General features: G+C 53.8%; 1 protein-coding gene across 9 annotated transcripts in view; it reads left to right on the plus strand.

The window, feature by feature from the left end:
* PCSK6 (proprotein convertase subtilisin/kexin type 6) overlaps positions 1-25,627 on the plus strand; it is a 190,143-nt gene that overhangs the window by 159,783 nt on the left and 4,733 nt on the right. For 4 of the 9 annotated variants that reach the window (XM_067699407.1, XM_067699383.1, XM_067699392.1 and 1 more), the window contains 7 exons: positions 9,199-9,378; positions 9,524-9,562; positions 12,906-13,008; positions 13,945-14,141; positions 15,932-16,019; positions 18,957-19,060; positions 23,343-23,472. In XM_067699407.1, coding sequence (XP_067555508.1) covers positions 9,199-9,378; positions 9,524-9,562; positions 12,906-13,008; positions 13,945-14,141; positions 15,932-16,019; positions 18,957-19,060; positions 23,343-23,472 — 841 coding nt within the window. The remainder of the gene's footprint in view (positions 1-9,198; positions 9,379-9,523; positions 9,563-12,905; positions 13,009-13,944; positions 14,142-15,931; positions 16,020-18,956; positions 19,061-23,342; positions 23,473-25,627) is intronic. The other 5 variants (XM_067699425.1, XM_067699401.1, XM_067699442.1 and 2 more) reach the window with 2 other exon arrangements.

Here is a 25,627-nt window from a genome sequence, read left to right on the forward strand (position 1 = left end):
TTTTCCTTCTATCTGAAGAACTTCCTTCACCATTTCTTATCATGCTGGTCTGCTGGCCATGAATTTGCTCTGCTTGGATTTATTCCAAAATATCTTTATTTCAACCCATCTTCAGTTTGTTTTTAAAAATAGGTTTATTTATTGACACACTGATTTTGACTCTGCTTAGAGGACGTCATTGTGATGGTGCTGTGACTCCACCCATTTTTTAAAATTTATTTATTTATTTTTGGCTGTATTGGGTTTTTACTGCTGTGTGTGGGCTTTCTCAAGTTGTGGTGAGCAGGGGCTACTCTTTGTTGTGGTGTGCAGGCTTCTCATTGCGGTAGCTTCTCTTGTTACAGAGCACAGGCTCTAGGTGCACGGGCTTCAATAGTTGGGGCACATGGGCTTCAGTAGTTGGGGCACGCGGGCTCTAGAGCACAGGCTCAGTAGTTGTGGTGCACGGGCTTAGTTGCTCCGCGGCATGTGGGATCTTCCCAGACCAGGGCTCAAACCCGTGTCCCCTGTGTTGGCGGGTGGATTCTTAACCACTGTGCCACCAGAGAAGTCCTCCACCCATTTTTGAATGGCTATTTTCTCTAGATATTGAATTCTAGGTTGGCAGTATTTTTTGTTTATTTATTTTTGGCTGCATTGGGTCTTCGTTGCTGCATGCGGGCTTTCTCTAGTTGTGGCAGGCGGGGGCTACTCTTCGTTGTGGTGCATAGGTTTCTCATTGTGGTGGCTTCTCTTTTTGCAGAGCACAGGCTCTAGGCGCACGGGCTTCAGTAGTTGTGGCTCGTGGGCTCTAGAGCGCAGGCTCAGTAGTTGTGGCACACAGGCTTAGTTGCTCCATGGCATGTGGGATCTTCCCGGACCAGGGCTCAAACCCGTGTCCCCTGCATTGGCAGGCAGATTCTTAACCACTGCACCACCAGAGAAGCCCTATTTTTTTTTTTTCATTTCAGCACTTTAAAGATATTACATTTTCTTCTTATCTCCATTGTTTCTGGTGGGAAGTGCTTGCATTTACTATGAAAACAAACGTTGTTTACATCTAAGCTATCTAGCGTGCAAGGATAACATTTCCTTTCTCATTTTGTTCAGGCTAGCAAGTTTGCCAAATATAAAATCAATAAACCAAAAGTGCGTTTTCACATTTCAGCATGCAGAACTTCTAATCATTCTAAGTGCCTCACTGCTAAATATAGAAGGACCTCCACACATTCGAGAAGATTATGCAACATTAGAACAGACACAAACCCTGAAGAGAATAAACTTGGAGGTTAAGAGGGAATTCAGGCAGGAAAAGCACAACAACACAGCAAAACTTCAAAAAAAACTATAGTTGGTGTCCCAAGGTAGAAAACCAAGTAGGGAAAAGGCCAGTTCTTCCCACCTATGTTTCTCTCCTGTGTGTCTCCTTTATTGTTAACACAGAACGCTTCACTTCTGGTACTTCTAGTCACCGAATGTGTGGGGTTTTCCCCCCACAGCAAACAATTCTCTGCGGCACCATCTGGGTGTCCTCCGATGCACCTCAATTCCGGCACCACCTACCCGGGGACAGAGTCAGGCCCCACAGGCTAAGGGCTCAGTCCCACAAGACTGTCCCCCACACACATACACACACTTCGGACACCAGTTGTAAGCCTGGGTTATCACCTGTGCTTTTGACCGACTGCCCCGTAGATCTAAAGACCCCCTCCTTGGGTTCAGTTAATTTGCTAGAGCTGCTCACAAAACTCAAGGAAACACTTGCTTACATTTACCAGTTTATTAAAGGCTGTGATAAAACGGTACAGGTGAACAGCCAGAGGAGGAGATACACAGGGTCTGTGAGGGTCCCTAGTGCAGGAACCTCTGTCCTTGTGGAGTTGGGATGCATCACCCTCCTGGGTGGATGTCTTCACCCACCTAGCAGCTCCCTGAACCCCATGCTATTGGGAATTGACAAGGGTTTTAGGAGCCCTGTGCCAGGAACCAGGGGTCGAGACCAATATATAATTTCTATTATCTCATAGGTATCCTCAGGGAAGATAAAGTATTTCAGTGCTGAAATAAGAACAGGATGCTGCATTTTAAAAAGGAACCTTGGGAGGACCAGATAAATGACTTGAAATTTTAAAATATGAGGCAAAAATTAGAAAGGCAAGAGATAGGTTGGAGGAGGAAACCTCCCAGAAAATGAAGAGGGAGTGGGGTGGGCATGTGGAGGATAGTGTAAGAGAAAGGATTCTCGATGTCCTGGGTAAGAAGGCATTGGACGATGGCTAGAATTCAGGAGCTTGGACAGAGCACGTGAGCATTTACCCTAGAAGGGCCCCCTCGGAGCCTGACAAGAGGCTGAGTCTCGGGCAGGACGCGGAAAGGTGGAGAGGGTGGGGGGAAGGACCACTGTCCCGTTATAGCCCGTGTAGCAGACTCTGTCTTTTCAAACCGTTAATTTATTACTTTGAACTAACTGAAGAATGTTGAAAGATGGTATTTTAGTGTTCTCTATCTCACCCTACATGTAGGTGCCATTAAGAAAAGTGAGGTTTTGTGTGTTGCCAGACTGTACAAGTGATTGTTCCTTACCTGATATGTGTGTTTCCACACTTCACCCAAAGAAACATTGGAGCTTGGGATTCTGAGATACTCCTTCTGGCACTGAAAATACCATTTTGAAGGGTTTTTATGGCTACAAGATCATAGAGAAGATTCTCCCATCTGCCCGGCTTTACTTCCGGCTCTGGAGGTGTGCACGCATGTGTGTATGTGTGCATGTCCATAGGGGACACATACCTGTGTGCACTCTTCCTTCTTCTTTTCTAGGCCATTTCCTAAATTCTATCTTCCTACCTCTTGCTTGCCATAATGTGGACTTAAAGCACATTTATAACTATGTTAAATTCATTGAGTAAAGGTTGATATTTCTGTGAGTGTATAATAGTTCATATAATGGCTTTATTGAAATATAATTCACACAGCATAAAATTCACCCTTTTAAAGCATCCTTGTATATTTTTATAAACAGAAGGAGTAGTGCCTTTTTTATCCCTTTACCCAAACCTCTGCATTAAACTTTGTAAACAGGTTACCTGGACCTCAGAAGGAAAAGGCTTCCCCTGGAGTGTTATTTAGACTGAAACATATTTCTTGATTATAGGCTTCTCTTTCTTTACTGTGTTTCGACTAAAGAATTTCTCCCTGCATGTTGTAAATGTTGTGGGGGGGGAGAATTAATAAATTCTTTATAGTTAATAGCTTCTCTTATGGCCAAAGAAAACCCAGGAATTCAAAAGTATTAGCTCAGAGTCCTTAATCTAACAAAAACTTTCCCCTGCTCCTAGCTGGTTTGTCTCCAATTGTAAATTCCCCTCTCAAGGATTTTTAACGCTTAATTCAAAATGCTGGAAGAGAAAAGCTTCATTAGTGCTGGCACTTTCTTATTGGCAAATTCAACCTCAGTCTTCCCTTAATTCTCGTTCTTTCTTTGAATAGGAATAATCCTGTTTGTTCATTACAAATTCAATTCATTGAGGGGGAAATGCATTGAAGATGGTGAATGATGATAAAGCCATTTATCGGCAGCCTCTGGGGCATTAGCTAGGATTATCCTCTGCCTCTCACAAGCAGTGCTGGCCCTGAGTGTTTAAGCAGGTGGATTTGCCATTCTTTCTTCTAGGGGCTCAGGAATCTGATGGAGAGAAAGCCAGGGAATTTGGATTTGGGCATCTTTTCAGACCTCTTCCAGGAAACTAAGGAATGAATGGTACTAGTTGGGTTTTGTAAGGGTAAGCTTGAACAGGCATGCTGACGTCTTGACTAGTAACCAATACACTCTTGTTAAACGCTTTGTCCAAAGCAGACCAACATTCCGGAGTCCTCCCACCTCTGGATGGCAGTTCTGTGGAGTGTGGACTGGGTCTCTGGTCTGGTGTAGCCCTGGATCGTTCTTCTTCTGCTTCTTCCTTGGTTCTTCCCTCCAGGTGTCTCATCTCCTCAAAGCGAGGGCAGGCTCTAGGCACGGTGAGCGTGGTGGGACCTGGTCCTCGCGTGGGCTGGACCCTTGGGTCATGGATAAGTGTTGACTCAGCGAGAGGAGAGGACCACCCTAAAGCCTAGAGCCCAGAGATGCGTGTTCCTGTGCATCTCTGCCTTACTCTGTGATGCCAAGTCACTGGTGTCTGATCCTTCTGACTCGCCCCAGGTGGGACAGCGGGTTGGAGGTGGGCTGTATACCAGGTGGGCTTCTTCCCAGGTGCGCTGTGGTCTCTCACCTGGCAGTTTCTGAATCAAGCCTCATGAGATGCCAGACTCCATGAAGGGGTTATTGGGCCCCTTAACATTATGTGTCAAGCGCCTTCACAATATTGTATTCTCTCCGGGGAATCTACCTGGGGAGAGTAGTTCAGATGCAGCAAGTGATATTTCCTGCAAACTCATGTATGAAAGCAAAAATGAAAAGGAAACTGAAACACATGTTCTGTTATAACCTATTATGAGAGATTGGTTACGAAAATGCTTATATTCATACAGTGAAATAGTTTGCTGATATTTTAAGATATCAGTATATTAATTTAGCAAACATTTATTGAGCACACATCCCAGAAACTTGCCACACGCTGAGGCCAGTATGCCACGTAAGAAAGGCACATTCCTGCCCACATGACACCTCTGGTCTGATGAAGGGGAGAAGACAATAAACGGGTGCATAAATAATTTCTGGATGTGATTAACATGATGCTGAGTTAGAGAAGAAAGAGAAATTGCTGCCCTGTGTGATTTCAACTATGTGAAAAACAAACACGCATAGAAAAATAGCCAAGAGGAGAATATGCCACACAAGTTAGAGGTGATTTTTATTTTCTTATTTGTTTCAGTATTTAATAATCATCCCTGTATTATAACTAGGAAAAAATAACTTAAAAAGAGAATTGCAGGGCTTCCCTGGTGACGCAGTGGTTGAGAGTCCACCTGCCGATGCAGGGGACATGGGTTCGTGCCCCGGTCTGGGAAGATCCCACATGCTGCGGAGTGGCTGGGCCCATGAGCCATGGCCGCTGAGCCTGTGCATCCGGAGCCTGTGCTCCGCAACAGGAGAGGCCACAACAGTGAAAGGCCCGCATACCACAAAAAAAAAAAAAAAAAAAATTGCACTTCAAATTATGCCATATACTGGAATACTTGTTTTCATGTCTTATGAAGGCAAAAAAAACAGACTCCCTTGGTAGAAGTAAAAAGAGCATGTTCACCTTTAAGTACAAAAAAAAAGGAGGAAAATGTCTCTAGAATCACCACTATCTAAACCTTACCCTCAGGTCAGGTTGTCTGCACAGAACCTTTTAGGACAGGGGAGGTCTCCTTCCCTCCTCCTGCCGTCTCCCTGCCACTCTTTCCTCTGTGCTCCTAACTCACCAGCACGGCACCTGGGCCCTCAGAGGCTCTAGTGAATATCTCTTGCAGATGGAGAGAAGGAACAGAAATTTAAACCAAGTATGAGCAACCATCTTCTTGGTCCACTTGTAAATCTTGGGTACAAACGTGGCAGAAGTGCACTTTTTTTTTTTTTTTTTTTTTTTTTTTTTTTGCGGTACGCGGGCCTCTCGCTGTTGTGGCCTCTCCCGTTGCGGAGCACAGGCTCCGGACGCGCAGGCTCAGCGGCCACGGCTCACGGGCCTAGCCGCTCCGTGGCATGTGGGATCTTCCCGGACCGGGGCACGAACCCATGTGCCCTGCATCGGCAGGCGGACTCTCAACCACTGCGCCACCAGGGAAGCCCCAAAAGTGCACTTTTAATGCATCTTCGAAGTTTCATCACTTGTCCCCGGCAAATATTTCTGGCAAATTTCTGAATTTATAAATTGCTTCCAATTTTATCACATCAGAAAGGTGTCAAGCTCTTAATCATCTGAAAAGAAGCTCAGCTTCTTGTGTCAATAAGAGAAATGCAAAGTGAACTTCTCTGAATTGTCAGATTGTCCATCCAAAGCTGTGAGGAAGCAGGTATGGTGGTATATTCCTGGCAGGGGTGTGATATGACCAGAGCCCATGGAGGGCAGTTTGGCAATGTCTGTCAAAATGACAAATTCACATCCTTTTTGATCCCTGCCCCTCCCCCACACCATTCTACTTTTAGAAATGTAGACTACAGATACACTTACACATGTGAAATGATATGCTCCTTAGATTTTATTTAACAAACTCTGTGCAACAGCTCCCATATGACAGTCACTGTTCTAAATCTCTTACCATCATTAAAGTCATTTAATTTAATCCCCCAAGCTACTCTACGAGGTAGATATTATTATTATTATCCCCACTTTACAGATGAGGAAACTGAAGAACAGAGAGATTAAGTACTTTGCCCGAGGCCACACAGCTGGTAGGTGGCAGAGCCAGGATTCAAACCCAGACTGTGCAGCTCCAGGGTCCTTGCTATGCCATCCTCAACAGGTACCTCCTCGTGTGACCACAGTTATGGCACTGTTTGTAATTGCAAACATTTGGAAACAATTTACGTGCCTGTCAAGAGGGGATTGTTAAGTAAGTGACGCCATAGATACCTCTCTGATTCAGTGATGGAAAGATGACCAAGGTGCATTTTAATGGAAAAAGAAAAGTGCAGAAGGTGCTCCCAGGTGTGTTGGTAAAGGGGACAGGGCAGAGTATGTGCTTGTATTTGCTTGGATAAGAATAAAATACCACCAGAAGGGTGCTCAAGAAACGGAACCGGTTGCCATGGAGAGAGATGGTGGAGAGAGATGGGGAAGCAGCTGGAGGGGGACTTCCACTGTGTTCCCTTTTATACTTGTAGATTTTGAGCCATTCACATTTGTTGATTATTTGGAAATGTAAATCAAAAGCCCTGAGTACCACAGCTTTTTCATGTTTTTTTTTCCCTTGACCACATAACCAATTTGTTTCTAGATTTTTAAATTAAACTCAATTTTTAAAATTCATGTGTGTGAAAGGTAATATAATATATGCCATGGTTTGCTTGTTTTTTTAATCAAACAATCCAGAAGAGAAAACAATAAAAATGAAGTCTCTCTTCCATTCCTGAACCCCAGCCTCCCGTCCCGGGCCCCTCCTGCAAGACAGCTCCGACTGCTGGCTTCTTGGAATTTTTTCTTTTCTTTTCAGCTTTATTGAGATATAATTGACATGTAGCACTGATACGTGTAAGGCATACAGCATAATGACTTACACATATTGGGAAATGATTGCCCCAATAAGTTTCGTTAATATCCATCATCTCTTATAGACACACACAAAGAAAGAGGAAAAAAACTAGGTTTTTTCCTTGTGATGAGAACTCGTAGGATCTGCTCCCTGGTTTCTTGGAATTCATTCTGCTCTCCCCGCTCACCCAGGGCGTGTGCCGATCCTGAGCTTGGATCAGCCCCTCTTCTCTTGTTTGTCCTACCAAAACTCTATCCGAAAATAAGAATCTAATTTTAGTGATGAGGCCTTTGGTGGGTGTTTTTGGAGACATCATATAGGATTGAAATAAATCCCGATTCAAATTATAGCTCACGGAGCCCTTGTTCCCTGCCCTGTAGTTATTATGCTCCCCCTTAATGACAGTTCATCACTCAGCAGTTCAAATGTCCAGAGCCTCTGTGGTTTTGAAATGTAGCTCTAATTTGATCCCCGGGAGTTGAGAACGGATGATCGTTCATAGACAGGCCCTGTGTTTGCTGCACCTGCACCCGTGTGAAGTATCAATACTTCTCCTGTAAGCGTCGCTCACTGCGTTAGGGAAATGGCCACGGAAAGAGGCCGGCCCTTTGGAGACCATGTCCTGGGAGACAGCTCAGGACGGTTCTTTTTTTTTATTTTGCGGTACGCGGGCCTTTCACTGTTGTGGCCTCTCCCATTGCGGAGCACAGGCTCCGGACGCGCAGGCTCAGCGGCCATGGCTCACGGGCCCAGCCGCTTCGTGGCACGTGGGATCTTCCCGGACTGGGGCACGAACCCGTGTCTCCTGCATCGGCAGGCAGACTCTCAACCACTGCGCCACCAGGGGAGCCCCAGGACGGTTCTTTTAAGTCGAAGGACCCACATCCTTCAATCCTGGCCAGGCCAGGAGAGGCCCAAGCAGTGCAGGGCCTGACTTGGGGGCTTCGGAGGCTGCAGGCTTTCAGGACCTGGGGCCTTAGTTGGCCAGGATGATGGTTAAAAAGAAACGGTGCTGCTCTGTGCCCCGCCGTGGGACAGAACCGATTCGTGTTGGGTTGATCCACTTCTCAATAAACCCTGAGGGGCTGGGGCAGCCGGAGCCATTAGCACAAGCCACATGTCCTCCGGCAGGTCACACTGGCCTTCGGCCCCTCGCCTGAGTGACAGTGACAGCAGTGACCTCCCCGACATGGTCACACAGTCCCAAACGCTGGGCACACCGTGGTGAGAAGGGAAGCCGGCCCATGGCCCATGGTCACGTCCAACCCGGCCCTTGTGTGCTTTATTGCATCAGGGATCCCGCCTGGACGTTGCAGGCCAGGTCTCCCTTCTGTTCTCACCTGAGGGTACTGAGCAGCATGGGCCTCGCTCCCTGGTGGAGGCGGCGGTTGTGGGGGGGGGGGGGGCGCCTGCTGCCCCCGCCCCATCCCTGTGCACAGCCGGCTGCTCTCCCATGAGCCTCTGTCCTCCCCCCACACCCAGACCAGCGTGGGTGCCAGGCATCCTCCCGTTTCTGAGGAGGTCCTCCCCACACCCAGCCTCGGTGGACATTTGGGTTTGTGCCACCCGCCAAACTTGCCCATCTGCCCTGGACTAACTGGGATGGAAGGAGCCCAAGACGCAGGATGGAGCATCCAAAAAGCAGGACTCCTCAGCGTAACCCAGTTACCACATTTGGGGACAATGGGACAAGGCTGAGTGCCAGGCCCCACCCCAGATCCACCCACTGGATGTTCCAAGATGGGCAGGGGGCTGCTGCCCATCATGGGGGTGGGGGCTAATGAGGGGAGGCTGTGCCGAGACCCAGGGGCGGAGACTGTGGCCTGGGCAGGAGGTGGGTCCCTGGTCCCCAGATGACGAGGAGGGGAAGATGCTGGGCTCAGAGCCCTGCTGTCGGGGGGAGGGCTCGGGAACCTGAGCCCGGCAGGGCCAGGCACTTCCGTGGGTGACAGAGGCCCCCGGCCAGACCAAGGGGCCAGAGCACATCAAGGGCTTCCCGAAGGAGGCTCTTGACCCTCGGGTGAGTCTGGGTCCGGTGCCTTCCAGGGAAGTTGAAAGAGTGGAGCCTCATCCTGTACGGCACGGCCCAGCACCCCTATACCACCTTCAGCGCCCATCAGTCTCGCTCCCGGATGCTGGAGCTCTCAGCCCTAGAGCCAGAGCCACCCAAGGCCGCCCTGTCACCGTCCCAGGCCGAGGTTCCCGAGGACGAAGAGGACTACACAGGTAATGAACCTGAGGCCAGAGGAGATGCTCATTTTTCCAGTGTAGCTCTTGAAACGCGGGCTGTTCCCGGCGGAAGGCGGGGCTAGGGTTGTAGGCCTTCCTCTTTCCTGGGAGTCGTAATAATGATGGTAATTTGCACTCACAGCTCCTCCCTCCCATGGCTCTCCTAATATTTTACAGACCAGTAAGTATGCTTCAAACCAGTAAGTACTCGCCAACCTTCCCAGGCCGGGAATAGAGGTTCCCTATGCCCAACCAGAACAGGGACTTGCCGCCTGGCTAGTGACACTCCCCTGGGGCGCCCCCTTTTCATCAGAGGCCCCCGTCTTCAGTCTCAGCCTCCTGACCCTCTCCCTAGTCCATCCACTTTCAGTCCTTGTGACCAGAATGTGGGAAGGACCAGGGTGCTACCGGGAGCCCGGGACGGTTGGGCTGAGTGAGCACAGCCAGGAGTTGCTGGCAGTGGAGATCTTGACCCGCCCAGGGGCCTGGGAGAAAGACCCAGCACAGGGTCTCAGACCTGATGTCAGAGGACACTGATGCTGCAGGAAGCAGCTCAAGCCTCTCACAGGAAGTAAAGATGCCTCGTTGCAGATCCTCTTCCTCCTGCTGCGCCCCTGCAGGGTGGCCCTGGGCTCTGGGCCTGCAGCGCTCCACACTGAGAGCTGGGGCAGCATGCAGAGGACGTTCCCAGCTGCCGGGCTGGGCACAGTTTCGGTCAGCGAGCTAGGTGGCAAGCTCTTCCTTTCTCTCTGAACCATCCCAGTGATTTGTGAGAAACGGAGCCTTTCTGGTTGGGCATACTTTCCTTAGCTAAATGTTACAGCTACTCGATAAATGATGGGTGAGATCTAAGAATATTGATGCTTTGAGTTATCTAATAGCTTCTGAAGAAAAAAAGTAACAAAATGGGAAGCTCCACCAATACAGATCAAGCATAAATTATGGCCGATTCAATTTTAAACTTTTTCTACCGTGCCTTTAAAATGGAGCATTGAATTATGTATGGACTAATCTGCTCTGTTTCCCCCTGTGATTTATAAACTGTGGCAAGATTCAGTAATTATTAATAAAGGACTGATTTTTTTTCCCCCCCTTAAAATCTGCTATGACTCTAACCTCACACTGTCCTGGAATCTCACTCTAACTGTTCTGCAGCCCAGGCCGCTCAGTCCTTCCCAAGCCTGGCCCAGGTGGTTAGAGGGGTCTCTGGGACTAAGGTGTGTTTCCGACACTTGGGGAAGTTCCGTGCAATCTCAGGGGCAAGTGGGGCGAGTGCACCAGTCACAGCAGGAAAGAGCGAGAGAGGGGAAGGGGGCAGGAGGGGTGTGGCGTGGAGGGAGAGGAGGAGAGGGCTTCGGGGGGAGGGGGAGCAGTGTGGAGGAGCATCTCGTTGGTGCCCTGGGGGGAGCCCTCCGAGTCACAGACAAACAAGCCCAGGTGCAGAAGCCCAGGGACAGAGAGTGCTGGGTAGGGGAGACTTTGAGGTGGGGCGATGATTCTCGAAGACTTTCTAAATATTTATTTATTTATTTGGTTGCGTCTGGTCTTCGTTGCAGCACGTGGGCTCCTTAGTTGCAGCACGTGGGCTCCTTAGTTGCCAGCAGGCGGGCTCCTTAGTTGTGGCATGCAAACTCTTAGTTGCGGCACATATGTGGGATCTAGTTCCCTGACCAGGTATCGAACCCAGGACCCCCCACATTGGGAGCGCGGATTCTTAACCACTGCGCCACCGGGGAAGTCCCTGTTGATGCTTTCTGTGGAGCTTCATGCACAGCTGAGGGGTGAACTGGCAGGGGAGGCTGTGTGCCTTTCGGAGGCGGAGCTGGTCATACAGACAGTGGGGGTGGGGGGCGTGGGGCCCCACCCTCTGTCCGGCAGCGGGGGCGCCAAGCAGCGCTGTGATGGGGGCACGCAGGTGGAGGGCCAGCTCTCCCCGGGACAAGGAGTAAAGGGGAGGAGGTGAGTGAGGGCCGGAGAGGGGAGTCCAGCTGCCCATGGACAGTAAGGATCCCAGGACGGAAGGGGAGCGGGGCTCCTGGGGGGGCTCAGGGGTGTGACAGGCGCCTCGCCAGAGCCATCTGGCCAGCTGCCCTGTGAAGGGGTCAGCTGTGAGGTGGACACGAGTAGGGGACGCTCTCAGCCACTGTCACCACAAGTGGATTGGGATGAGGCGAACAAGGACCAAGTCAAATGAGAATCGATCCCCAAATCGAGTGAGCCTGGGGCCTGGGAAGGGGTGGGGGCACCTTGTGCTCCAGCACGACCCCAGCGCCCTCCCCCACCCAGACCACAAGGAGCGTCTAGTGCATCCCCAGGGATGCACGCGGCTCTGAAAGGGGTTCACGGGGGGACCCACAGTGAGAACCTTGGAAATGTCAGCAGCGGTAAACCTTCAGGGAGGGAAGCCAAATACAGCTGAGTCTAACACTGGGAAGGTCTGGAGGCCCTTTAAAGAGGAATGAAGAGGGCTTTGTGCCCCTCAGCAAAGACCCATTGTGGGTGGCAGAGAATGGGGACTTTTGTCTTTCCCTCACGTCCCCAGGAAACTCTGGTGGCTGGCAAGACACCTCTTCTTTGCTTCTGAACTCACTCCCCACCCCCTCCAACAACTAAAACCTTGTAGAAGGTTGTTTTTTCTTCCACGGCCTCAAAAACTTGCATAACGCCCCGCCGGACCCCTCCCTCCCCACATGGGGAGGCTTTCCAGAACCATCTCCCAGAGGAGGAAGAGCGTCGGGGGCCAAGGGAGGTGGGGGTCCCAGCACAGCATCGGCCCTGGCCCCCAGATGAGGAGGACACCTGTGGAGGGGCCGCCCGGCCTGAGGGCAAGAGCCAGTCAAACTGGGCTCTTCCCCGAGGCGCAGGTGGAGGGGAGACCTAGGACAGGGCGCCCGATGGGGTCCCCCAGCTCCTGCGTTTTTCTCCGTCGCTTTGACAACACCACACAGGCTTCCAGAGTTAGAATTTGGGGATCGAGGGAAGACAGGATGCCCCCCTCTGAGGGTGAGAGAGAGGGGAGCTGAAAAGGGCTCAGCTCCCGCCCACCCCAGACCCACCAGGGTCATGGAAACCCACCTGCCTCCTTCACCGCGTGTGAGGGACGTGGCGCATTCTGTTCCAGCCTCTCCCGCTTAATTTCCGTCGGATCTTCATGCTTTCCTTCACGATGGAAATCAGAGTTGGTGGCTGGTCCAGCATTGTAGCTCCGCTGCAGGGGAGGACGCTGCATGCGGCTGTCCCCTGCCCCTCCCGCCCCGCCATGGCTGCTCCTCTAGAACCTCACAATGCCCGCCTTCACCCACCCGGGTCCTCACCCACCACCGGCTGTCCTGCCTGTCTCGAGTCATCAGACCCTCTGACACTGGAGCCCAGAGCCAGGCTTGGCTCCCAGCTGCGGCGGGTCCCACAGGGGTGGGTGCTCTGGCCCAGCAGGGGCCTGTGAGACCCGGACATGGGGTCCTAGGAGACTGGACGTGATTGAGAAAACATCTCTATGGGTGAAAGGAAATGCTTGTTTCTTTAAGGTGTGTGCCATCCGGAGTGTGGTGACAAAGGCTGTGATGGCCCTAACGCAGACCAGTGCTTGAACTGTGTCCACTTCAGCCTGGGGAGCGTCAAGACCAGCAGGTAAAGGGCTGGGCTTCCCCTGCGTGTCCTGGAGACGCCCAGCGTCCCGCTAAGGTGGCCAAGCTGTGTTCTCCACCCCCGCAGCCTGGCAGTATACTTAGGAATTAACCAAACACCCCGGAAAGGAGATCACCCTGAGGGTCACTGCTGGGGAATTTTATGTTTTGGTAACCTTTTATTCTCATCTCATAAATAACTGGTGACCATGAGAACTCAGAGGCCGTGGCATTGTTTTGTCTGTGCTTATAAACTTTTTTCTCTCCATTTTGCTAAACAAAAATGGGTCGTATTGAGCATGACAACCACTTGGGAACTGCAGACAAACGTCATCTTAAGGGCCAGTACTGTTCTAAAAGTCAGCACAGTCGGCCGTGAATGAGAAGCCCCCAGCCCTGAGCGCCGGGTAGGGGTGCAGCCCTCCTGGGGAGCACACACCCACCAGGGCTCTGGCAGGGGTGCGGCTGGGACTCTCACGGTGTCCCCGGGGCCCAGACACAGCCGCAACCTCCCTGCGCTGGGCGAAGACGTTTGTTCTGCTGGCTGGGCACAGCCTGGAGACCACTCACTGCCCATGGGCACTGTCAGTGGGGTTTTGCCGGAGCTGAACGTTCCAAAAGTCAGATACCGTCGTGGTGTTGCCCAAGGAAGCCAAGCACAACCTGCGAGTGCCCCCGCCCCCCTCGGGAAAACTTTGAAAGGGCAGGAGTCCCAGGTTCCCATGCAAGCCCTCAGCCCTCCCTTGCATCAGGAACTTCTCAGGGGCATTAATGGTTTACCTCTGCCCTGGGGCCTGTGTTTCCTCAGAGTCTGCTGACAGGGAGGCAGCTAAGGCTTCCCTCCCAGCCAGCTGCCCTGCCTTGGCCTGACCCTCATGCTGCCGGGTAGGCGTGGGGCTGGGGGCCAGTAGGAAAGTCCTCTCCCGATCTGCTCCCACAGGAAGTGCGTGAGCGTGTGCCCCTTGGGCTACTTTGGGGACATGGCAGCCCGCCGCTGCCGCCGCTGCCACAAGGGGTGCGAGACCTGCTCCGGCCGGGGCCCCACCCAGTGCCTGTCTTGCCGCCGCGGGTTCTACCACCATCAGGAGGTGAACACCTGTGTGACCTTCTGTCCCGCTGGATTTTATGCTGATGAAAGTAAGTGTGTGTCCCCGGGCCTAGAAATGAGGAGTCAGCCCCGCTCTGGGCTGGGGCCCCCTCTCCTGGGAGAATTTTCCCCACCTTCTGCTTCCTGTGTACTCTATCCTGAGAAAGGACCCTTAATGGGAGGGAGGGAGAGAGGATGAAATCAAAGCCCTTGGACCCTGTTAGTGGATAGCAGTTCACACCCAAAACCTGGCCAGGGTGGTTCAAAGTGACTCAGAAATGGATCCCCCGTAGTCCGGGGTTGTCACACTTCTGTAGGTCAGTGTCCATTATTCAGGATGGACAGGGAGGTAGCTTGAGCCAGTGGCTCTCAGGCTCAGACCGATTTCAGACGTCCAAACAGAAAGGCTTCCGGGTAGGCCCTGCGGTCTCTCTTGGAGCAGTGGATGTGGGCGCTGGGCGGGGTGCGGGACCCAGCACCCGCTTGTGGCCTTGGTGGTTGAAACTGGGTGAAAGCCCCTCCCAGCAAGAGCCGCTAAGCTGAAACTGGGGTTTGAGGCCAGGGAGGTCTGCGGGTCTCCACGAATGAAGAGGAGCCTGCTGCCGGGCATAACTGGGCTCAGGAGGACAGGTTGTTCTTGGCTGTGCACTTCACATAGTGACCACACTCCCAAGAGGTGGGCGACGCTTTCCTCACCTTGCAGGTGGGGAAGTGAAGCCGAGCGAGGCCAAAGGGCCCACAGCTAGCAATGACCCAGTGAACTCAGAGCAGCACAGGCGTCCTGCCATCCTGCCTGTCCTGGGAAGTGGAGTGGTTGGGCTCTGGGGCCGGGACCTCATGCCAAGGTTTGAACACTCACCTCAGCCTGGAAGAGGCCAAAGAGAGGGCTTGGGTTAAATTGATGGAGGACAGTTTTCAGCTGACGTGTTGGCCGTTGTGCAGGGAGGGGGCAGCGCTTCCCAGAGCTCGCCTCTGGCCCGCATCCTGCAGGAGGGGTCCCATCACAGCGTTGCTCTCACTCCTCTGGGGAAGGAGCCAGGGATCCTTAAGGACATATAAAGCCGTGGAATAACCACACTCTTTAGAGGGGACACAGAGTCATGCAAGACACGTTTCACAGGCTTTGAAAACACCTGCCCTGGGCTGCAACCAGAACTGTTTTCGGGGCAGAGGCTCCTCCATCCCTACCCCCCACCCCACCCCTGGGCAAAAACCAGCCACCTCGGTCACCCCGAGAGTCACCCCCAGATGCCCTCGCTGAGCCCCTGCAGCATGTGTGTGATGCCACCTGTGGGGCCCCGAGCACAGGGTGGTGCTGACCGGGTGCCAGGATGAGTGACCTGGGTAATCACCGAGACCCAGGGCTTCCCCAAAGTGTGGTGGGTGTCAGAGATTCATATCTGTGCAGGTGACCGCCAACGTGTCAGTAAAGACGCCTGTGAGGGCCCTGGGTGGGTGGGGTCACTCAGGGGAACCCTCAGGCCCCACCGGTCACACTTAGGAAGACTGGCACCTCGCTAAACTCTGCTCCGCTGGCTCCAGTCCCGGGGGAAGATGCAGGACTAGAGCACGTTTCCTCTGGAAAGGGCCCACCTCCAAGCCTCAAGGTCGTGTGAGGACTTCACTCCAGAAAGGAGGTGCGAGGCCTGTGACCTGACACCTGGGCACGCGGTCTCCACATGCCTCTGGCGGTCGGTCACTGTGTCACCTGTCTAGAGGCAACACCGGTGACGGCCGTTCCATCAGCCCCGCCTTGGAACACCCGAGTCTCGTTCGCCCGGGTTTGATCCACATCCACTCTTCCCACCTCTTCTCTCTTCCTCCTCTTATTTTTCTCCAGATCAGAAAAACTGCCTTAAATGCCACCCAAGCTGTAAGAAGTGCATGGATGAACCAGAGAAATGTACTGTCTGTAAAGAAGGATTCAGGTAAGACCCTCCCTTCAGACCTGAGGCGCGGCCGTGGGTATATGCTGGTATAAGTGTCTGTCATTGATTTACCAAGTGTTTGCCTCCTTTTCCTAAAAGCTAAAATTTCAGAGGCCCAAAGCCTTTCAGGATACAGATTCCGAGTCAAAATCAGATTTCCACTTAGAGATTGGTGTTTATGATAGAAAGTCAGAGGATGGGGAAAATGTCTACATTTTATGCAACATTTGGAGAATTGGTAAGAGCGAGAGTGGATCCTCTCATAGAAAGTAGGGCTGGCGGCTGGAAGGGTAGGGAGTTCTAACAAAGCACAGAGCTCCTTTTCTTAGGCACCGAGCCCCACTCACTCCAGTTTCCTTCCCAGTCTGGATGACTGAGGGAAGGGCAGAGGGGGCTCGCTCTCTGGAGATACTCTGTAAATTCCTGGTTTGCCCGGCTCCACCAAGCTCAGCCCACGCCTCCTTTAAAAGCATCTGACCGAGCTAATGATTCTTTACTAGAATATTTTGGAACGTTGGTGTAGCCTGTTTACTGCCACCAAATATACATTACTTCTTCCTTGAAGTTATCATCTAGAAGCTTAGAAATCATTCTGTGCAAAATTGTGCTATGGACCCTCCCGCGATCCAGTCTTGAACCAGGGCCTGCACTTTAAGGAAGAAAGGGACGGGTCAGCGAGGGCAGTGAGCAGGGGCGGGGCCGGGGGGCATCACCGGGCTCTTGTTAAAATGCAGGTGCTGGGCTTCCCTGGTGGTGCAGTGGTTGGGAGTCCGCCTGCCGACGCAGGGGACGTGGGTTCGTGCCCCAGTCCGGGAAGATCCCACATGCCGCGGAGCGGCTGGGCCCGTGAGCCATTGCCGCTGAGCCTGTGCATCCGGAGCCTGTGCTCCGCAACGGGAGAGGCCGCAGCAGTGAGAGGCCTGCGTACCACCAAAAAAAAAAAAAAAAAAATGCAGGTGCTGACCCAGCAGCTCTGTGACGCTGCGTTTCTACCTGGCCCCCAGGGGACAAGGATGCTGCCGTTCCTGCAGCCTCCCCTCCCCTCAAATTCAACCCCCCAGGGTTGAATTCTTTTGCAGTAAGGAGTGATGGAAGAAAACCAGCATTTTACTCCAGCTGCTCTCACCAACACTGCCTCATTTAATCTTCACAGCAACCTATGACGTATGTGACATATATGGCATTCTTCTTCACATCTTACTAACGAGGAGAGGAACAGTTTCCGGGAGCAGCATGACTAAGGTTCCCCAAGCCCGCCCCACCTCCTCCAGATCAGGGGATCGGAGAGAAGAGGGTCCACTGCCCCACGCTCCTGGGAGTCGGGGGAGGGAAGGGGGACAGGACCCCAGAGTCACACGTCATGCCCGTTCTCTGACCCAGGGAGCTGGACGAGGCAGGATGAGGAGTGGAGGGGTGACATGTGGAGGAAGGGGAGCCTCAGAAGGGAAAGGCGGAGATGTTCAGCTGGCCGCCACTGGGGCCTGGGAGCTCGGCTGTGGGGACCCTCCCGCAGGGCCCCCCACCCAGGCCGGAGACTCAGGGTGTCAGTGGGAGGCACTGTGTTTCCAGCTCCCTGGAGCCTGTTTCCCAGTGGGGATGTGCTGGAGGGGGCGGTTCATCCCTGCTCCTGTGGGTCAGGTAGGGGAGAGGAGGTCAGATGCTCAGGCCAGGAGCTGTGTCCTGGGGAGAAAATGCCTCTCAGGCAGCAGCCCCCCAGGTGGAGGCAGCGGTGCAGCCGTGACGAGCAGTCAGAGAGGACTGTGGACACTGAAACATCATCAGCTGTAATCCACAGAAAGCTTCCTTTTATTGCCCAATATCCTCTTTAGCTGTGGCTTCAAATCATCGGTCCCACTAAAGCAGTGAGGGCGGCCGAGCCGTGCGTCCATCTCTTTAGGCTGGGAACATCCATTAGTAAAGACTTGACTGAACAGCTGGGGGCCGGGACGAGAGGGAGCCCTGGGGTCGGCCTCCGCCTTGATACAGAGATGCTTTCGGCCCCACCGACGTCCCCCCCACCAAGCGCAGGAGCCTCTGGCTCTCACAGACCCTGTGGCATGTGTTTGATGTGTCAGGCAGCAGATCCAGCTACAACATGTGCAGCAGTGAGCTTGGGAACTGAAGCAGCCGTGGCAGCCAACACCCATTCACACTGCTGGGTGCCCGACACCTGCCAGGGTTCTGTCCTCAAAGTAACCTGACCACGCAGGAGCCTTGGCGGACAGCTGAGGGGACGGAGGGGCAGGAAGCTTGGCTGACCTGCCCGGGGTAGGGGCAGAGGGTCTGCTCCAGAAGCCGTGCGCTCACTGCCTGGCCGAGCGAGGTGAGGGAGGAAGGCCAGAGCCACAGCAGGCAGGGCTGCTGGGTCCCAGGAGCGGATTTTATCTCAGGTTCATTGTGAAGCACAGAAGGTTTCCAGCAAGGGCGAGGCAGGAGCCCACTGGGACTCAGGGTCAGTCTTGCTGCCACCCCCCCCCACGCATCACAGATGCCAAGGCTTCACCCAGGGCTGCGCCCAGTGAGACCGAGCCAGTGGGGTGACCCACCCGTGCTCGAGTTCTCCTCGTGGGCCTTGGGTTCTAGCGTGATTGGTGTCAGTGAAGAGAAGGTGTCACAGAGCAGAAGAGCACAGAAGGCGTGGAGGGCACAGCCTCCCGCACAGGGACCGAGGCCATGGGGCTTTGGGAAGGAGCTTCGGGACCACCAGCCACCAGAAGGCGGAGACTCTGCTTCCAGGCCCGGGTGTCCCTTCCAGCCGGCCTCGAGATGCTGCAGGACGGCTTTGCCGCTTTCATTAGTTCAGAACCTTCAGTGACTCCGAGAGCTGTGCTTTAGCAACCTTCAGTTCCTCTCATGAAAGACATTTGAGGGCAAATCATAATTGAATTAGAGCTTTGGAAAGGATATAAAAGACTGCCATTTTTTTCTTTTCAACAGCCTTGCACGGGGCAGCTGCATTCCAGACTGTGAGCCAGGCACCTACTTTGACTCTGAGCTGATCAGGTGCGGGGAATGCCATCCCACCTGCCAGACGTGCGTGGGTGAGTTCACGGCCTGCGGGGGCCACATTTGGAGCCCAAGTTCCCCAGGCCGGTGGGCTGACTACCTGGAAACCCAGAAAGCCCTAGGACTTGCGGGCTTCCATGGGTGTTGCAACATTAAATCCCAGAAGCCCTACCAGGGGCTGGGAGAGGGGAAAGGGGAATAGTGGTTAATGGGTACAGAGGTTCAGCTTGGGAAGATAAAAAATATCTGGGGATGGATGGATGGTGGTGATGCTTGCATAACAATATGAATACCTAATGCCACTGAACTGTATGCTTAAATGGTTAGTATGGTCAATTGTATGTTACGTACATTTTACCACAATTTTTAAAATTAAAAAAAAAAAAGAAAAACCACAAGGGCCCACTTGGAGCAGCCTGGGTTTCCCGGTGTCAGGAGCCCAGCCAGGTAGGGGATGCTTTCAGGCCGGGAAGGATTGCTAACTGCTAGTGAGCTCTTGCGTGGAACCCAGCCCTTGCCTCAGGGTAGCAGTGCCGGAGTTTCACGATTCATCGATCTTCCGGGGAGAGGCTGGGCAAGTTCCCGTGGTGAAGGAAGAAGGCTTTTTAAAACATAGCCTTAGTTCCTTGTACCTGTCTTCCCTATTTTGAACATTTTACTCAAAGAGGAAAAGATCTCTGTAAACAATTTTATGTGTATTGTAATTTCCCACAGAGATGATGGCATAGCTGCCTTCCAGGCGCAGTTTTTATGCAGAATCGCAGAGAATGATTGTCTTGTTGGGTTTCGTGCTGCAGACTTGTTGGCACCGGGATATTGTAGCACATTCTGAGCTTGTGGACGCATACGTGTTTCTGATTGAATCTTCTCCTCTTGATCCTCCTTCCTAACCCAGCGCTTTGGTCCTTGTTCTAAGAAACCCACATCAGGTTGAGTTTTTGCTGCAGTAACGCTGTAAGAATTAGGTCTCTGCTGAGTCACTGATGCCGTAACATGGGTCCCGGGATGCATGGCAGGACGGGGCAGCCGTCCCAGTGTGGCCACGTGAGCCCATGTCAAGGAGCCTTTGACCCTTGACCCGAAGTGGACATGCCATGGCAAAGACCAGCACTCTCAAGGCCTTTGGAAGATGTGCCTTCCTGGGGCCCCCTCCTGGGACAACCCCCGTCAAGGCAGGGGCCCAGCAGCCTTTCCTAGCGTTTGCCTCGTGGCCTGTCATTTTCATGGTTTCTTTGCCTCATTGTTTAGCCCAGGTTGAAAGAGCATCGCCGATGTCACTTATATAAATTTCATAGGCACTTGAATCCATAAAATTCAGGCGTGTAGCTTTATAATGCTTTTGATTTCATTTATTCAGTGTGGTTTCCTTTGTCTGCATCCCCACACTGCCTGTTGGCAAACAGTCTCTCAGTCCAGAGACCTCTTTGTCACTTGAGGGGTCAGGCTGTCCAGGGGTGTCCCCTGCTCCCCACACCCACCTGCCCGGGTTCCCTGTATGCTCTGGGACGTGTGCATCCACCCCGGCCACTGCTAGGACAGGGACCCCACCCACTTCCAGCGCTGAAGGCTTCTCGCTGCCTGTCACGGTCCCTGTCGGGAGCCCCTGGCCACCTGGCCCTCCCCTCCCAGCTCCCACTCCGTGACCACTGCTGCTCCCCGCCTGTGAGGGGCCTGGGTGCGGTGTGGGGAGAGTCGTGGTTAGGCACGAGTACAGCATGGAGCACGGTGGCATCTGTCCCCACCCCAGGCCAGCAGTACCTTGGGACACTCAGTGGTGACTCAGTAGGAATAAGCCTCATCCCATCCTGGTCCAAGTACCCAGAGCCTCTGGCACAGATGATGTGATCCCTTGGGGAACCCATCTGCCTTGGGTGGGTGCAGGGGACCCGGCAGGGCATGGCGCGTGGGTCAGCGGCTAGCGGCCAGTGGGGCACATGTGTGTGGAGTTGAGGGGCATGAGGGCCGGTCCTCACCCAGGGGAGCACGACATGAAATAGCAGATAAAAACCAGCATGACAGGTCAAGAGAGAGATGGCAGAAGAAAGGAACGCGTTTTGTATCTTAGCACCCTTCATAGCACGTTTTTCCTGCCTTTTGAATAAGGGCCCTGCGTTTTCACTTTGTCCTGGGCCCCACAAATGATGCAGTGGATCCCGCCTAAGCATCACCTGTTTTGCTACGATTTTTATGATCTGTGTCCGCTTTTCAAGTGTCTGACGCCTGGAAAGCCTTGTGACTAAATGGAATCCCTGAGAGACTTTGAATTACGAAGTTCACAATGTTTAGTAGTAGTGAAAGTAGTTGCTCTAGGAGATCTGTGTTGACTCAGCTTTTGTCACCGTGGTAAAAGATCCGGGACATAAAACCTGCCACTTTGAAGTGCGCGCCTCAGCAGCACTGAGCACCTTCGCGTTGTCACGGGGCCGGCGCCTCCGCCCATCCCAGGGCTTTCTCATCTTCTAACCCCAGCTGAACGGGTTTCATCCGCTTTTTTTTTTTTTTTTTTTTTTGCGGTACGCGGGCCTCTCACTGTGTGGCCTCTCCCGTTGCAGAGCACAGGCTCCGGACACGCAGGCTCAGTGGCCATGGCTCACGGGCGCAGCCGCTCCGCGGCATGTGGGATCTTCCCGGACTAGGGCACGAACCCGTGTCCCCTGCATCGGCAGGCGGACTCTCAACCACTGCGCCACCAGGGAAGCCCCATCCGCTTTTAAGTTTAGGAAATTGAGCATTAAACTAGGAGCAAACAAGAATGAGTGTTATTTCCCATTGCGGAAGCTCCTAAGGCACTGGGGACCCTGGCGGCCCGGGCAGTAGGACATGGGTGATGGGGGTTGTGGGAGGCACCAACGCCAGATGCTCCCTGCAGATAAGTGATGGGGGCTGGGGCACAAAAGCAGCCGTCCATCCAGAAGGACATAAACCGGACGCATTTGTGGGGCGGCTCTCCCACTGCGTTGCTGCAACAGAGGGAGGACACCCCCGTGGAGACCCCAGGCGGTGGGCAGCTACTCCTCGTGAAGGCCCTGGAACCCCAAGGGCTCCCGCTTCTGCCTCACGCTCAGTCCTGGGCGAGCTCAAAATCCCCTTCCAAGGTGGAAGCTATGGTTCTGAGAGCAGAAACCAGCTGCCGGAGCACCAAACCTCGGGACTTGCAGAGCCGCCCTGCGGACCCCCGTCTGCAAAGGGGTCCTCCCGTGACGCAGCCCAGAGGCCCCCCGTAGGTCCAGAATTCACTCCACCTGTGCCTCAGCTGTCAGGCCTCAAGCCGAGACAGGACCACAGTGGGGGGAGGTCTAAGGAGGGGCTGTGGTCTCCGTGAGCATCTGAGATGATTTCTCCCTGAGTTCGATCCTCTAAGCCGTCAGCCAGTGGCCACCTCGCTGCCTCTCTGATGCTCCTTGGGGACTCTGACACGGAAGTGCACACCCAGCACTGACTTGTCGTTGGCCTGAGTGAATGAACAGATGGGCAGACAGACAGATGGACAGCACGGTTTCTTCTGTCTGGACCACTGCCTGCCCAGGCTGATGAGTCCTCCTGACTGGGCTGCAGATTTTCCTTCACGACTCTTGACCCTTTGTTCAGAGCTCTTGCCTTTTCTGCTCCCCACGCCTCACCCCATAAGCCCTTAGCTGTTTTTTCTCTGTTGAAAGAGTCCTGATCCTTCACACCAAATACCTGTCAACCCCAGGCCCCCAAACCTCTTCTTTCCCTTTTCCCACATATTCTTACACCAAGTTCTGTCCACTAGAAATACGATGTGAGCTACTGATGCAGCTTTAAGTTCCCTCAAGAAACAGGTGAAGATAATGATAACATCTTATTTGACCCCATGTGTCTAAATGCCATTATTTCTACATGTAAAATCAATATTTAAAAAATCAACGAGCTACTGCACTTTTTTTTTTTTAACTATGTCTCTGAAATCCAGTGTGTAAGTGTGTTTGGCCAGGCCACATTTTGAGAACTCAGAGCTACCTGTGGCCGCCCTAGCCGGAATCGGGCCCAGGCCTGCTGGGGAAGGAGGCACCTGGCATCAGGGCCGATGAACGCGGCCCGGGCAGCGGGAGGTGTGCTGAGCTTGATGCAGCCTCCGTGTCCCCATCCGTGAGATGTGGGCGTGAGGCCCACCTCCCAGGAGTGGCGAGGCGGGCCCAGTGCAGATGCACAGTGGCACCTGGGTGAATCTAGCTGTGTGGTGGCCTTGGGGCGTCTGAATAGGACCTGGATCTCACAGGTGCTGCAGCAGGTCTTGGACACGTGATGGGCGGGTGGGCGGTCCCTGACCTCTGCTGCTTTTCCCGTACCCCTCAGGGCCCAGCAGAGAAGAATGTATTCACTGTGCCCCAAACTTCCACTTCCAAGACTGGAAATGTGTGCCAGCCTGTGGCGAGGGCTTCTACCCCGAGGAGATGCCGGGCTTGCCCCACAAAGTGTGCCGAAGGTATGTGCGCGTTCCAGGCAGTCCTCCTGACTTAGCCCGAGATGGCCGGGGAAGGGCGGTCAGCGGTGCCTGTGGAGGAGTGGCAGGAGGGCTGGGTCTGGTGGCCCCTGTCCCAGGGGCTGGGGGCAGGGTGTGCCATGTTCCACGACAGCAGTGGGTGCAGTGGGCAGACAGGAACCCGTTTACAGAGGGGGGGACCCTGCAGGTGGTGATGGCCAAGGTCACAGTCAGGCGGCGGCCCTCATGCCTTTGTTCACGTCCTGAGTATCTGTGGAGACCTACTGTGTATCCGGCGCTGTGTGGCTGGGAGGGCAGGACGCGGAGGACGGGGCCCTGACTGGCGGAGCCACCACCCCGGGGCAGACGCCAGGGAGCCCCACCTGCACCCCAGACCACAGTGTGTTCACAGCATGTCATTAAGGAAACCATGTGTAGGATTTGTTTAAAATTTAAATTGGATAATTTAGAGAAAATACAAGATCCCGACAACTTCCTCATTCTAAAGCCTCTTCCAGCCAGTGCAGAGATGTTATAACCCTGCTCGTTCTCCTTTTCCGCTCCCTCCCGTGTGTCCGCAAGGCGCACCGTCCTTTTTTGGGGGCTCTGAGCAGTGTTCTCTCTTGTCACGGGATGCGGGCAGTGAAGGGAGAAGCCGTCTGCTTGGTGTCCTCTTGTCCTGCTGAATCTTGCCTCATGTCAGGCCTCATCACCTGGAGCCCAGGAACAGGGCAGGGCAGTCTGTCTCGTCTAGGCTGAGAGTGACGATGAGGAGTCTGCAGGTGACCTTGAAGATCATGATGGTGGGAGTGGGGAAGGGACCGTCCCTCTGACGTAGACTCAAAGAGGGAGCCTCAGGCGCCCACTTCAGAGCAGTGCAGGGAGACCATGCCCACCTGGCAGCTCACAGCTGGGGACCCACAGTGGGGATCTTTGAGATCCTCTCAGGCTGTGTTTGAGAACTCTTGTGGATTGTAACCTATTCTTTAAAACAAACAAACAAACGAAAACCAACAACCTATGTGAGCAAATGAGAGACCACCTGCTCCTTGCGCTTGTGGGACCCACTCAAAGAGGGTTAGGGTTTCAGCCCCACTACCCAGCCACCTTCACCCAGCCTTGCTGAGTCCTGTGAAGGACCCTCGGCACCGGTGCCTGAAGTAAAGTTTCATTTTAACCAGCCAGCTGGTTCCAGGGTGATTACCCTAAGTATGGCAGCCAGGGACAATGCGGAATTACACAGTGATAATCAGTTTCGTTTGTCAGACACCCTGGCTCTCAGGATGCTGCGAATTCCCACGAGTATGGCAGCCAGCCCCCGCAGGGCACCCAGAAGCTATGGGGTCCCCAGTGCCAGGAGGCAGGGGGCAGGCAGCCCCCGTGAGCCCCTCCTCGGCTGAGGAGGGCAGGAGCTCCCTGGGTGCTCACCTCCACGCGTGGCAAAGCTTTCAGTCCTGGAGGAGCGTCCAGTGCTGGGGCTGACACAGCAGGCCTCAGAGATAGACCCCCAGGAAGCGCCCTGCACGGGACGCCTAGGTGGTGAATTGCAGCACTTCAGAGAATTCCCGTCTCCCGAGTCCCAGGGCTCTGGAGACCCCTCAGTGTGGATGCCTCTGGAAGGACAAATGGCCTTGGGCCTCTCCCCACCGAGGCAGCAGCAGCGTTCAGAGAGCCTGGCTTCCCGAAGGCCCCAGAATGCTGAGTGCCGGCCCGGGCAGCCTCGAGGGAGCGAGCAGCTAGGCAGGGCTCATGGGGAAAAGCCGGGCCGGGACGCAGGCCTGCCAGGTCGGCAGCCTGCATGCCGAGTCGAGACCCGTTATGCTGAAGCCCACGGCCGAGAACAGTCCATGATGAGTATCTCAAAAGAGGCGCCGGCCACCCCAAGACTTAGGAAGAGGACCTAGAAGGGGGAGCAAGGACCTCTTTGAAGACAGAGCAACTCGGTGGGGTGTCTGCCCCCCACCCTCCTACCACCCTCCCTCCCCCTGCCCCTCCTGGGTATGTTGAGGCAGGGCAAGACTCAGGCAGGCCTTCTGCTCTGTCCTGTGCCCAGTGTGACGAGATATCTGCCATCTGACTGTCACCTGGAACTGCCTAAAGACGGGAGGCGGCGAAGTGGTCCAGCAGCAGGGCAGGGAGAGGACTGCATCGGGCGCCG

The sequence above is a fragment of the Pseudorca crassidens genome, chromosome 1, assembly GCF_039906515.1.
Source record: "Pseudorca crassidens isolate mPseCra1 chromosome 1, mPseCra1.hap1, whole genome shotgun sequence".
Taxonomy (NCBI): Eukaryota; Metazoa; Chordata; class Mammalia; order Artiodactyla; family Delphinidae; genus Pseudorca; species Pseudorca crassidens.